Source organism: Lissotriton helveticus, chromosome 7 (genome assembly GCF_964261635.1).
Source record: "Lissotriton helveticus chromosome 7, aLisHel1.1, whole genome shotgun sequence".
NCBI lineage: Eukaryota > Metazoa > Chordata > Amphibia > Caudata > Salamandridae > Lissotriton > Lissotriton helveticus.
In genome coordinates, this window is record NC_136068.1 from 691,005,384 (window position 1) to 691,020,566 (window position 15,183).

General features: G+C 46.8%; 1 protein-coding gene across 1 annotated transcript in view; it reads left to right on the forward strand.

Annotated features, from left to right (window-relative positions):
• Positions 1–1,992: 1,992 nt before the first annotated feature.
• Positions 1,993–15,183, forward strand: part of BNIP1 (BCL2 interacting protein 1) — a 46,208-nt gene continuing 33,017 nt past the window's right edge. Inside the window, exons 1-3 of the mRNA XM_078653018.1 lie at positions 1,993–2,130; positions 3,353–3,445; positions 7,823–7,914. Coding sequence (XP_078509144.1) covers positions 2,038–2,130; positions 3,353–3,445; positions 7,823–7,914 — 278 coding nt within the window. The 5' untranslated portion in view covers positions 1,993–2,037. The remainder of the gene's footprint in view (positions 2,131–3,352; positions 3,446–7,822; positions 7,915–15,183) is intronic.

Here is a 15,183-nt window from a genome sequence, read left to right on the forward strand (position 1 = left end):
GAGTGGAAGAAGGGTGCCTACCTCCTTAGGCTACAGCCCCTCACTCTGAGAAACCTCAAAGATCTGAGAACCCTGGATGGTAGTAGACCTGGCTCTTGACACTGACAGCTGTCAGTGACCTATGTTGGTTGCTGTCCGTATGGGCTGAGTATTTTTTGGTTTGGGGACAGACGTCTGATCCAAGGGGTGAAATGGGCCACATCGCCTTGTTGCCAATGGTGGCACTGTCTGCCTACTGAAATTGATGGGAGGATTTGTATGCTTCTGCTGCTTACATTTAGGGTACTATTTTTTTCTCAACAGGAGTGCATGTGTTTTTTGTTTTCTCCCTCATATGCTGCTTCTCCCTAATTTCCCTGCACCTCCACAAGTTGTTTGTGTTGCTTTTGTACCCGTCTTTTCCTTTTTCTGCTTTTTTTAATCTAATTTTCAAACTCCATTGCCTCAGCTCCTCTTTCTTCTTTCACCATCTCACTCTTCCCTCCTGTGGCTTAGTAGTAGTGACTTGTTCCACCCTCGTGTTTTCCCACTCCTGCCCATTGTGTGTGCGTGTGTTTTTTTTATTTTGAAGTTGGAGTCTGCAATGTTGGGACATTAAATTAAAAATGTTAAAAAATGGCAAAGGTTGGATAGCACAAATGAAAGTAGAGACCGCTTAGCTTTGTCAATGCTTGTTGTCTTTTCTCAATTGCGTTTGTTGGAGGATTTTAATGTTTGCGCAATGCCCATGAATCCTTACTTTGTTTCCCTTCACCCTGTAGGGGGTAATTGGTGTCATGCGTGATGTAGCTACTCGTTACAAGTACCTCGGCCGTCAAGCGACGGTATCATACACCAAAGTAACATATGCCCAAGGCACGAGTCGGGGGTACACAGGGGTGGAAGGCGTCCACCCACTTTTTTCACAGGGTGGGCGCCATCCACCCTGCCAAGCCGGGGTCCCCACTGAAAAAGATGCGGAATTCGTCCTGGTGTAATTTCCAAACACAGGGACACTTTCAGCAGCACCTGCACGTTGTTATCTGCTTATCATCTGCAACAACGTGCAGGTGGGGATGGGATGGGGCTCTCTTATTTCTGATTCCTGCTGGGCCCATAACAAAGGTCGAATTTGAGGGGGATCAGGCCTCCTTTTGTTCGAGTCTCCTGGCTGGCAGCATTCAGGAGCCTCACACCTTGAAGCAAATGCAGCGGAGGGGAAACAAAGGCTCACACCTTGTTAGCACTTCACACATACTTAGGAGGTGCAGCTTTTCACTTTGTTCAGGCTCTGTTTAGGACATATGCATGCACTGTAAGAAGTCCGATGTGTTGATCTTTCCCAGTATTAGCACAAAAAAATAGCATTTATATAGTGCTTACTACCCGTGAGGTGGCGTTGTAATAATTTACATGTCACTATTTTTTCTTTTAAAGCACTATGGCTAGAGGAAGCTTTACGCTGACAAAAGGCAACATTGGTTTATGTGAAGCTTACAAAACTAAGAAGCTCCTGCCTAAATCAGGAGGGTTTGCAAGTATACTCGAAATGTGTTCAAATGCACTCATGATAAACCTGCTAAACATATATTTGAGGGCTTAAGATCAGATGTCACTTCTTGTGATGTCACGCACCGTGATGTCACTTGCACACTGATTAATTAGGTTAGTCCCGCCACTTCTTTTTTTAGGACTTGTTCCCTTATTCCTCTTTACACTCCAGAATGGGACGCTTCAATCACACCTCTTTAGAACGCGATCACCTCATCAAAACTGGTTCTAATGGGTAGTGTTTAAAATGTGCCAGAAAAAACATATTTACATAGCAGGTGTTTATTTTTCTAGTTATTCTCCGTGGACTGTAAAGGGCGTGCTTTCCCGTACTGCCGCTAGATGGCGCCATTGCTCTACCTACAATTATAGTTCCTCCATTTCCCTGAGTTGCAATGTTCTCTGTATTCAGAAGAGAGTTTTAGCCCTGTCTCACGCTGCATATTGCTGTACCCACAATGTTTGTCCTCTCTTGCTCGCCGTAGTTGTCAGTGACACGGAGCAAAGATGGCGGCCGCTGCAGCAGCCTCTGATGTTCACGTCCGGATCTGCCACAATGAGCTTGTGAAGTGCGACCTGGAGATCAAAGCGGCTATACAGGCACGTACAGTACAGTATTAATGAACGTAGGGCAGCCGCCTTTTGCTGCGCCAGACCCCGAGCCGCCACGAAAGGCAGCAGCACGGGCTTGGAGTAGACAGATGTTGTGTTTCATATTCTGCTGCTGTCCCATGCTTGTTCACTTTATATATTTCATTGGCCCTGCTTTTTTCCTTTCTAACTTTTGGAGACTCATTTAGCCCGCATTTATAAAACGAAAATAAAAGCATATGCTGCTACAAGCACCAGTACTGAAGTAGAAAAGCCACGGGCTAACGAGAGATTTTCATAAGCAAAAACTGTGACAGCTGGCCACCGGCACATACGTATGACTGTCATTCACAGTGGGTTTTTAAGGTTTTGCTGTGCTTGCACCCCACCAATAATTCATGGTACGTGATAGGACCTCTCACGTTTAGGTACCCGCTGAAGTTGTGCGAGACTCCTGTATTGCCAGGCGCCTGCTTACAGAAAGAAACGTCACAGGGTATAAACAACGAATGATCAACCATTCTGAAGGGAACTAGGGTGGGGTGTCCTAGACTAGGCAGTCTGTCGTTCAAAACCATCTCTTATTTTTAATACCTTTAGCAACCAAGCATTATAACATTTAAGGCAGAACATTTACTTTAAGTACTGAAAAACGGTTGCACCAAGCAAGTTCCTTATTTATTGTTCGTGAGTTAGGGGGGGTTCTTTCGTTACGTGATCTTTTCCATGGACCATCAAACATGTAAGTAAGGGCATCCCGAGGGGCACACTCGTCATTTTACATGCCTGGAATTGCTCCTGTCATGTGACTTGAACCGCACCATTTACTTGAGGCACCTGGGTTATATGAGTAGCAGTGGTCATGAGGAGGACATAGTTGTCTAGTTTTCTCTTGGCCCAGGAATGACATTTTTATGCTTCTTGTGGTCACCTTGTGTAATAGCAAAGCCGGAGATAAAAGCTGAGTAAAGTCTGTTTTGTTGCAAATACATTAGATGAGCCCTCAGTTTCTTAGCTCAGATCAGCATCTGTTTACCCATACAGATGGGATTTGACATAGCAGTTCTCACCACGCCCAGTATGTCAAATTATTACCATACTCCTAGATTGTAACAATGTTGACTTTGCTTTTCAATTCCCATGTCTAGTTAGTAGCAGCGATGATAGTTTCCAGAAACAATGGCCAACTTTCTTGATCGCTGTTGATGTTTTTCCTTGCTTTCACTTGCAGGATATCCGGGATTGTCCAGGGCCTATGAGTAGGCTCAACGAATTAAACGCAAACATGAAGGAGAAGTTCCACCAACAGCGGCTCAAACTCCAGGTGGGCACTAAGTGTGCTGTGCAAGGGCATAGTTCTTGTTGAATGAGGAGCATTGAACGAGGTGGCCAAAAGCTGCCTTATTTTCTGTGTGTGCCTTTCCAGCCTTTTTTAAGCCTGTTCTAAATACTGTTTTTTCACTCTTTTCTTGCCTCCCTTTCCCTCTGTTTTATATGGCGGATGGTGAAGGAACCTTGTCTGTGTGAACACATTTGACAGATCCCATTACATTCTTCCCTAGGTACCTCCTGAAATTAGGCCATAGGGCGGTATCCGTCTGTTAAGGTGAACTGCTTTTTCTTTTTTGAACGCACTCCATCTGTTGCATGCACAAACCCATTCAAGTGGTCATTATCAATTTCTTGATATCGTCGCCGGCTAGGGCATATATAAGACTTGCCCTAATCCAGTGTTTAATTTGAGCTGGTCATTGCTTGTGTGCCCCACCTGCACTCCTGTTTGGGGACCAGCACTTTTTTTTGCATCAGACATTTACAGAGATCAAGAGAGGTAAAATCACACAAAGAGGAAAGACCAAGGAAATGAAAGACAGAAAAACTATCACAAAGGGAACATGCAATAGCTTGAAAGAGTGAGATAAAGGGGTATGGAGTGTCTGGTATTAGATTAAAGATGCACAAGGTGGATTTTAGAATATGCAACCGTGGTATTCATGGGTTAATATGTAATAGAACTGACCGCAAGCTTCTTAGCAGAGCTTTGGTCACGGGCAGCCATTCTTTTACAAAATAAGCACTGCACCAAGTCCTGGTCTATTAGGCGGGTTGGCCAGGTTTTGTGCTAATCTGGTGAGCTCTCTCACATGGCTGCCCAGTTTTACTTTTTAGTAGTTTCTATATCGATATTCGGAGATCAATTTTAAAACCTTTGTTTTTAACTAAGAGACTTTTTTTTACTATAAACAGGCTTATAACCTTCTATGTAGTTTGGACAATCAGAAAATTATCAATGCAGTTATTATGTACATACAACAGGCTATAAGGAGAAGGAGGGCATATGCTTTCTTGGACGGTTTGTCGTACGAACAATTAGATGAAGGCTTACAGTTCGAGTCATTTACACATGTTTTTGCACTTTAAGGATTTTGATGAACTGCCGGTTGTACCCCCCTGATTGTACATTTTTTTATTTGTTGGCTAGATTGCTTTTTTGCCCATAATATTGTATTGTAATCTGGATATTTTAAAAATGTAATTTTAAATGGTTCTTTTAATAGTATGCTTTTATGGTGAGAATACTTACACTGAATAAAGCTGATTTGATTTGATTTGGCTGCCCAGTCATCATTGTGGAGGCTCTTTCAGAGTGCCCTGTGGCTTTCCAAAAAAGATGCTAAGGAGTTATATGTGGAGAAGTGTGGCTCAATGTGGAGAAGTGTGGCTCAATGGTTAGAGCGGCAGACCCTGATGCAGAGGTCTGGCCCGGGACCAGGGTTCAATTCCTGCCTTGGCTGGTCTCGGCGGATCTTGGGCTCATAATTCCTCGGACCTGATTTCTCGCCTCGCTGCCTACTCTAAGCATGGGTCCCACGCTGCAACTCTGGGCAATAGCTTACTTAGTCTCCACAACGGCCCCCTACAGCGCTAGGGATGCCTGGTTGCACCCTGGGGATGCCCAGGAGTGGACATTTCACGGGGAAAAACCAGGAAGGGTTCCCTAGCGGTATGAGTACAGCGCCAGGACACTCAGGAGTATCAGTGCGCTTTACAAGTACGGCTACATTTACATTTACATTTATATGGGTCAAGTTCTTGCTAACTTTGTCTTGCGAATTATGAGCTTTCATAGAGTTATCACAGACTCCATTTTCAGGGTTAGAGATAGTTGCAAAGCAGCATGAGACAATGAGCACAACAGAGTGCGTATCACCAATAGTCTTTTTTTTAAATTCTCAAAATACCTGCCATATTTGCACAACATGGCCGAAAATACGTCCCTAGTGTAGCAGGCAAGGGCGGTTTCTCCATTATGGCTCAGGGGCTGCGCCCCTCTGAAATTCCTACACATTTACATAAAACATATTAAATAGATCAATTTATTCAGAGAGGTGACTGCATCGCTAAATAAATCGATCTATTTACTTCTCTGGGCTGTCTGTTTCAGGCTGCCTGCCCTGCCTCGCTCTGAAGCAGGAGACGGAAGCTACGCAATAAATCAACTTTTTCAACTGTGATGCATGACGCAGGGCTTTCTATTTTAAAGCCCTTCATTGCCAGTGTTTGTATGCACTCTGTAGGCTGGTGACACAATCAGCATCACGGTTTCGGGCGTCGGAGGCTTAATTCCTGCTTAATTTAAGGCGTCCTTCATTCAAAGGCATAGATCCCACCTTTTCGTCATATGTGAGAGTGGATGCAAGTACGTCTGATCTGGTGCCTCGTTTTTGCTAATGGTAAGCATTTGCATGCTAATGTTGTGTTATGTATATTGTGCTGAAACCCCTCATCACGCTAACTTCCCCCACTGTGACACCACAGGCCCTCGGTGCAGATTGCTGACTCCGTTAGAAGTGGAGTTGCTGTATTTCGTTCCCCCGCTAAATGGATCCAAATAACGAGCAGGGTTCTTGTTCCCTTGCGAAGTCGGTGCAAATATCTGAGTCAAGCAAGGCGAGAAATATGTGCTTACAGTGGACAGTTATCTGATGTTTGACATTAAACTAGCCGTGTCTTCATGTCCCTAAGTTAACACTGATGCCAAAAACATAGATTGACTTTCAAACCATGAATGTTAAAAACGTTAAGGGAACGCATTTCAGCGATTTAGTTCCGCTCTTATTTCACATGCTTTACTTAATCTTGCTTTCTCCAAGAGGTAGCTGTTTTTTAATGTAGTTGTTTATCTGTATTTTTTTCTTTGCATACTTTGAGGCTTGAGCCATGCCAGGTGTTTATAAGGGGCTTTGGTTGAGCACGCCAGCACTAAGGCTGAAGACAAAGTGCCTGTGAGTGGGTTGGCCTCTCTGCAGAGCACACAGAACTATGTTTATGTATTCCATTTGCAACTGAAGTTCTGAGGATATGTATGTGAAGGGGTTACACAGATGTCAACATATTTGGAAGGCCAAGTAAGAGAAATTAAAGTGCTTACATTTGAGGGAGTGCAGTGCATGGTTGGGGGTGGTGAAGTGACAGAGATGCGAGGACGTGCATTTGGGGAAGATTGAAAAGAGCATGCTGAAGGGAAAGAGAGGTAGTTGAAGATGTGCAGATGGAGAACATATGCAGAAAAAAAGAGGATACATATCTAACATTAAGCACGCATAACTGATGGGCAAAACTCTTTCCACAGGCCTCAATGCTATTTAATTTACAGACTCCGTTTCAGAATTGAAACATTTCAATGCTGATTATTTATAACAAATCATTGTTGTTACTCATTTATCTGAAACAGCTAACACCCATTGACAAAGCCAATCATTCTGACAGGCTTTAGGTGTATGTCATTTGTAGTAATTTATCTGGATACAATTACATCTCAGAGAGAAACCAAAATACCGGTCAGCATGCACACTATTGAAATCACAGACATTTATTTGACTTGTTCCTTTATAGAGCGCCCACACTTTTTTCATCCCACTTAAAGACCTGTCTGCACATATTTCTATAGGACTGGTTGCAGTCAGCAGCTGTGGGTGATTCTCGAAGTCTGGTTAGAGCATATTTTTCCAAAATGAATGCTGCATGCAGTGCAAGACACTGAGCAAGCATATATTTAAAAGGCCTAACGTTGTCATGCTGTACAATTTACACATTACAGTAACTGTTGAACATATTAATGCAGGAAGATATGGGGTAGTTTGTAATGTGTTTACTATTTCAAGACTGTATGTTCCCACTGCTTTATAAGCCTTGCTTTATCGCTACATTTATTTGCTTTAAAATGCCCCATTTGCCAATCTTTTTTTCATTTCTTTCTCGGGAGAACAGTAGTTACTACCAAAGTGTGGATTCATTGCCACACCTATTGGACATTTCCCACTAGTTTTGCTTGCACTGCCTCTGTCAGGACGGTGGGGTAGAGCAGGGCAGTAATGGTACTAGACCAATCCTTTCCAGTGAGATATACCACTTAACGCATTAAAGTGTTGGGCGTAGTTGTAGTGAGTCCTGTGCCATTTTCAATTGGATCTGTGGCCGTTCAGTGTTGAAAATTCTTGCACAAGAATAAATAAGTGACCCTTAAAAAAAGAGCTCAGCACTAAGACAACGGAACGCTACAGTCATTCATTTCATTTGTAGACACTGACACAACTCAGTTTGCGAAGATGACTAGAAGGCACCGGCACCCATTGGCTGGATTGAAGTCTGCAATCGTGTTTCCCTGTTTTATATTACCTGTCTGTTTACATTTTTCAAGGAGCTGGAGCAGATGGCCAAGGAACAAGATAAAGAATCTGAAAAACAGGCCCTGCTGAAAGATGTTGAGAACCACAGGAAACAAATGCTCAGGTGGGTGCCCGTGCAGTCTGGGTAAACACATTGTGTTTGAGCATGCCAAGAACGTTTGCCAAGAACGTTTTGTGATAAGACTGGGCCAAAGCATCTCTTTACTTGATCTAAATGCTTGTATTTATGATGATTTTCGTGTAGTAGGCTGGTATAGAGTAGGGATCCTACAAAGCTACGAGACTAGCCTCAAACTTGTTTCTGACACTGGGCACAATGGCTGCTCCTCCGTAAGGCAGAGGAGCATCGCCCCGTTGCTCAAAAGGAAAAATAAAGTGATAATAGTGTATCATGATTATCATCATTTTATTTTTCGTATTGAAGTCACTGGCTCTTGGGGTAGGACAGGGCTGGCCAGAGCCAGGAGATGAGTGGTCGGGTCAGCCAAACAGTCCTACACTTTGCATATTCCCCACCAGCCTTGCTTTTCACAGCCTGATGAGGAACATGCAAAGCCTCCCTGTCTTGTCACTGTGGTCTGTGCTCAGACCAATCACAGCTCTGTGTTGTGATTGGCTATGGGGAGCCTGGGAACCCTTATGCTTCCTGCTGCTGGTGGAGACAGATAGAAGAGGACAAAGGAGAGTGGGTGGTCGGCAGTCCCAGGTAAGTCCCCTCCCAAACCTCCCCCACCACTCCTGATCGGTAGCAACTGCTACTGACTGGGCAGCAACACTCCTTGAGTTGTCCTGAGTCACCAGCCCCAGTTGAACAAAAGTTGTAGGCAGCGGTTGTAGTGCATTAAAAAAAAAGTAAGGGAACTGTGATGTTGTACACAATGGGTCATGGGTAAAAATAAAATATTCTGTAACTTTCTTTAGTCTTAACCTTCTGGTGTGTACATTTGACCACCAAGAGCACAAGTATCACATTCAACAATAGAACCAATTGGGAACAACGCTGATTCCCATATTGCAACTCCAAAAATGTAATTTACATGATCACTTGCCCATGTCAACTCCACTACATCACCCCCCTCCCGAGATCCATGGCGTTTTAAACTTTAGCGCCCCCCGTAAGAGTGTTTCTGTTTTTATCCTTGATTAAGTGTGATTATTTAGACAGCCCAAAAATCACCGAGCAGTCAAGTTGCCTGTCTGCCTTGTATAATCACGTGTCAGTTTTATGAATATGGGCATTTGACCAACCTTTTTGCCCGCATTTTTCTAGCATACCCACACTATGAGACTTAATTTGGACCCTTGTCCATGCGTCCCCACAAGGTTATTGTTAACCCGTTATGAGCACGAGCTCACTTTGAACCTCACTCGTGTTCAGGTTATGGCTACATTTGCACACAAAGAGCACCCAAACAAGTCTGTACAGCACTGAACAACAATGGATATCTTAGTATCTAATTCAATTTGTTTTTTTCTTCTTTCTTTTATTGTTCTGTCTGTTGTATGTTATCGTCTTCGTCCTACAGAATAACCTCGGTTCCACTCGAACGCGTTGGAATCTTAGAAAAGTGTTTTTTCTACTTTTCACACAAGTGACCCCAGGCTAGGGTGGGCCTTAGCGCGCCCACACCACCGGGGTTCGACACTATTCGACACTATATATATATATATATATATATATATATATGTGTATTTTTATCTCACTGGTCCTGACGAATACCATTTCACATAGGCTGAAACATGTTAACCTCACACTAGGATAATATCAGACTTATAATTTGGTCCTTTATCCTATACTTTTTATCCTTGTCCAATTGGCAAAACAAATAAATTCCCTTTTTTGACTCAATTGTGACTTTTTTTAATCTTACACTCTTACACTCTTTTATTCACTTCACATTCACAAAAAACCAGCTCCGCAGTAATCTGGCGTTGTAGCACACCAGGGTGGCACTCGGCCACTCCTGATGGGGCCCGATGATGAAGCATGTCACCGACCCGGTCGGTGAGTGAGGGCTTTCAAATCAACCTACAAAGGTTTCCTTCCCAAGCAACTTAGACTATGCCCTAAACTACTTGTTTGCTCCATTTGTAGTCATTCTCAGTAGTGACGCTCCTCTGTTGTTCTATTGCATCTTAACCTGAGGGGAATAGGAGCGTCTCTCTTTTCCCTTCCTCTCTTGTTTTTTTTTTTTCTTCCAAAAACCTTTATTGGAGTAAGCAGAAAAAGGTACAAGAATGGGCCTACAACCTCACGGGCTGGCCGCTAATAATAAGACACAATGCATACAGTCAAAATATACACCCATGGTCAGGCAAAGCTTAAGCACAAAGCATTACTCTACCGATATCACAGAGCACTTTGGATTTTTATTTTACAAAAAGAAAAACAAACACTAAAAGGCGAATGCACGATAAGTCAGGTCAGCCCAAAGAGACGGAGGGGATGGTCTACGGTCAGGAGAACACACCCAGAGCCCTAAGGCTCCAACCAAGTCGGGAGGGGGAGGGGAGCAGCGGGGAAAACCGGAAATATAAAAAAAAAAAACAGTATGGAAGAGTTCCGGGAACGCTCGCCTAGGGAGATAGGACAATCTCAGCAGTGCCCACAAGGGGAGGGGTGCAGATACCCCCACGATAATCATTCCACTGGCCCCAAATCTTTGTCCACGCCCTGGGTCTGCCCCTGGCCACATACACCGTCTTCTCACGAAACATGGACCAGTCCATGTTGTCCTCCCACTTTGAGACCTCAGGGGGCCTGGAAGCTCCCCAGAGTTGCGCAACATCTCGCTTCGCAATCATGTAACCCAGGGTAGCCCATCTGGTCTGGGCCACCGAGTAGTCAGTGGGCTCCCACACATTCAACAAACACCGTCGAGGCTCCGGCCGCAGGGCCACACCAGTCACATCAGTCATCACCTCAAGCACAGCAGTCCAGTAAGCCGCTACAGCCGGGCACTCCCAAAGGATATGTAAAAAGGTCGCACTCGAACCACAACCACGCTTACAGAGCCCATCCGAAGAAAAGCCCATTGTCACCAGTCGCGGACCCGTAACATATACTCGATGGAGGATCTTCAGTTGGACCAAACAGAGACGGGTAGGAATGGCCACCTCCTTGGGAGAAGAGAGTGCCGACTGCCAATCCTCGTCATCCAATTCCAACCCATCGCCGACCCAAGCCACCCGAAGTCGGACCAATAAGTCCGCCCGATTATTGATCAATTTTTTATAAATCAGAGAAATAGTGCTATCAGGAAGATGCCCATCAAGGACACGGTCCTCGAGGGGGGAAGACTCAGGCGGGGCCTCATCAGGAACCAGAACTGAGGTAAGGGCGTGCCGGACCTGCAGATAACGAAAAAATTCCCTCCCACTCAAACCATATTCCGCCTGAAGGGCCTGGAACGACTTCACACAACCGTTCGAGCACACATCACCCACCTTACAAATCCCAATCACATCCCAGCGGTTGAAACCCTTGGTAGACCAGAGACCGCCCAAACGTTCCGAGGCGAAAAGCGGCGTCGCCAGCGTCAGTCGATCTTCCCACCCCAAACTCACATTCGCGGCTCGCCAAACAGTTACTGCAATCCTGGACGGGCCCACAAGATGGCGCCCGGCCGATCGAGAATAAAGCGCTCTATTAAAGTCCCCACCCGGAAGCTGGAGTCTATCCATCTCGAACGCAGGATTACGACCCGGGGAGAACATCATGTGATTAATGGCAGACAACTGAGAAGCCCAGTAATATCGCTTGATATCGGGGAGCGCCATGCCCCCGTCATACCAAGGGATGGTGAGCTTTGCGAGTGCAATACGCGGACGCCCATCCCAAATCAATTGCCGTTGAAGACTCTCAATTTCTCGGAAATAGGTCGTAGGGATAGCGTCATAGGAGTTTTGGAGCGCGTAAAGGAATCGCGGCAAGGACATCATTTTAAACAGGGACGCCCTGCCCAGAGGAGACAAAGGAAGCTTACGCCACCGGGCCACATCCAAGCGCAATCTAAGCAACGGTGGAAGGAGATTACGTTCAAAGCGAAGCGACGGATCCAACGTAATAAAAATCCCCAAATACTTGAAACCCGACTGGACCACCTGAATAGGAAGTCTGCTAGGCAAGGGGGGTAAAACACCCGAAAGAACATACACACAGGACTTGTTCCAATTAATAACAAGGCCCGAGTTGGCACCAAAAGAAGCAAGAACGTCAAATAGAACAGACAGAGATTTACGCGGGGAGGTGAGATACAAAAGAATATCGTCCGCGTAAAGTGAAACGCGGTCCTCAAAGTCCGGAGACCAGCGAATCCCCTTGAGGGAAGGTTCCCACCTAAGCCAAGCAGCCAATGGTTCCATGGCGAGAGCGAACAATAACGGAGACAAGGGGCATCCCTGACGGGTACCCCTACCGAGGGTGAAAGGAGCCGAGACCCTACCATTGACCACTACCTGCGCCAGAGGTTCCGCGTATAGTAACTGGACCCAACCGATAAACTCAGGCCCAAAACCAAATTTTTCAAGAGCCGCCCAAAGATAAGGCCACTCCACCGTGTCGAAGGCCATGGATGCGTCCAACGAAGCCAAAATGGCCGGCTCCGTCAGATGCCCCGCCCTCGCAACCGCGCCGTGAAGACGACGTAGGTTCAGAACCGTGTTGCGGTGTGGGATAAAGCCAGATTGATCCGGATGGACCAAATCACTAATGACCGTCAAGAGACGGGATGCCAGGAGTTTCGCCAATACCTTGGGTTCAACATTTAGCAAGGATATTGGCCTATAGGAGGAACAAAGATCACGCGGTTTACCATCCTTGGGGATGACAACTATCGTGGCCAGTCGCTGATCATATGGGAGAACACCCCGTTCCCGGGACTCCAGAAACATGGCACGGAGATACGTAGCAACCCTGTCGGGACGCAACTTGTACAATTCGATAGGCAACCCGTTCGGGCCCAATGCTTTGCCCGAACGGAGGGAGCGGATGGCAGTAGCTATCTCATCAACTGTAAAGGGGGAGTCCAACGCCCCACGGTCTAAATCGGAAACACTGGGCAGGGCGATATCACGTAACAGAAGGCGAGAGTCAGCCACATCCCTCACAGACACCGGGGTATAAACCACACGGAAGTACTCGGCAAATCGGTCAACTATTCCAAGCGGGTCCGTTACACTCACACCACACGCAGACTGAATCACTGGTACCACACGATTAGCTCTCTCCTTCTTATCCAGCCATGCCAGCAGTTTACCCGCTTTGTCACCCACATCATACAAACGGCCCTGTTGCTCCCGAAACATCACTTTGGCTGCATCTGTGACCACGGACTTATAAGCAAATTGTTTCAGACCCAGGGCATGGAGCTTCTCAGACGTGACACCAGATTCCAAATCCTCCTCCAATGCAGAAATCTCCCCCTCGAGATCCACGACCTCTCTATTCCTCGCCCTCTTAGCCTCAACAATAAGGGAGAGGGCCTGCCCACGAATCACTGTCTTAAAGGCCTCCCATAGGGATACAGCCGAGGAAACCGACCCCTCGTTGTCCAGAAAATACGCGTCCAAAGACTGAAGCAAAAGGCTGCGGGTCTCGGGGGAGGTAAGATACCACGGATTAATGGGGGCCACCCGGCCCACTGCCTCCACCCCAACCTCAAAACGAAGCCAGAGCGGAGAGTGGTCAGAGATACCCCGGGGCAGGTGCACAATCTCACGCACCGCTGGGGACTGAGCCGCAGGCATCAGGAAATAATCCAGTCGGGACAGACTCCCATGGGCCCCAGAGTGAAAGGTGTACTGAAGCTGAGTAGGATGCAAAAGCCTCCAGCAATCCACCAAGCCAAAGGTATCCAAAAATCCACCCAACCACTGCTGAGCCGCCGGAGTAACCCTAGGGGGGTGGCGATCGTGGAGACCGGAGACCACAGAATTAAAATCACCAGCCAGAAAGAGCATACTATCAGGGAGGTCCAACAAGACACGGCCCACATCCGAAAAGGTAGAAGTCTGCAAGCCGGGGGGCACATAAACAGTTAATAGGGAGAGGGCACGGCCCTCATACCGACCCACAAGGACAGCGTACCGCCCCCGGTCATCCTGAATCACATCATCAATAGCCAGGGGGAGGGAAGCCCGAATAAGGATACCCACACCCCTGGAACCCGAAGTAAACCCTGAATGTGCTACGAGGCGATAGCCCCACCTATTCATTGCATGACAAACATTGCCAATCAAATGAGTCTCCTGCAGGAAAACAATATCAGGAGATAAACGTCGTATACATTTCAACACCACACTTCGTTTGATACGATCACCCAGACCATTAACGTTCCACGAAACAAATCTCAACCCGCTACCCCCCATCCCACCCGACAAAGCCCAAACCCCCCACCAATGAGCATGACCGCAAAAACAAAGTCAAATACAGGAGAAAGTCGCCTTGAACACAGAACACACGAACAACGAACTTCCCAACCACCCACCCCCCAACTAAAAAGAAAACACCCCCCACCCTGCACCCCTGCAAAAAGCTAAAAAGCCACCCCAACCTGCAGTGTGCCTGTCGCCCAAAAACCCCTATTCTACACAAAGACCCCGGAGGAGGAAAGGCTCCGTCCCACCCGCCCCCCGCACAAACCAATGACGAGAAAAGGAACATACAGCAAAACACATATGAGGTAGAGGAACATAGGCATACATCCCTGGAGAAGTGATACAAAACAAGGCATCAGTCAAAAACGAGACGTTCAGCTCTCTACACCACCTTCAGCACCGCCCGGGTGGGCTTCGGACTCAGTCTCAGGAGGTCGGTTAGGCAGGGAGTCTAGCCAGTCATTCACCGCATCTGGCCGATCAAAGAAGAAAGTACGATCATTATACTCAATCCGCAGCCTGGTCGGAAAGAGCATTGCGTAACGCATCCCCATGTCCCTAAGACGCTTCTTGGCACCACGAAATCCCATACGCTGCTTCTGGACCTGTTGGGAAAAGTCCGGATACAAGTTCACCGTGGCGTTTTCAAAGGCCACCGGGCCCTTCACCCGCGAGGCCTGCAGGATAGCGTCCCGATCTCTGTAGTGGAAAAGCTTCGCAACAATCGGTCTCGGCGGGGCGCCTGGTTTGCCCTGGCCCCCCGGAACACGGTGTGCGCGCTCCACTGTGAAAAATTTACTAAGGCCAGACGGAGAAAGGTGGTTCTGGATCAGGTCTTCAACCAGGAGATCAACAGAATGGGGTTCTGGATTCTCCGGCACACCAACCACGCGAACATTACAGCGACGTGCCCTGTTCTCAAAATCCTCCAAGCGCCGGGTCATGAAATCGTTCACGCTACGGAGATTGCCAATCTCCGTCTGTATGTCAGAGA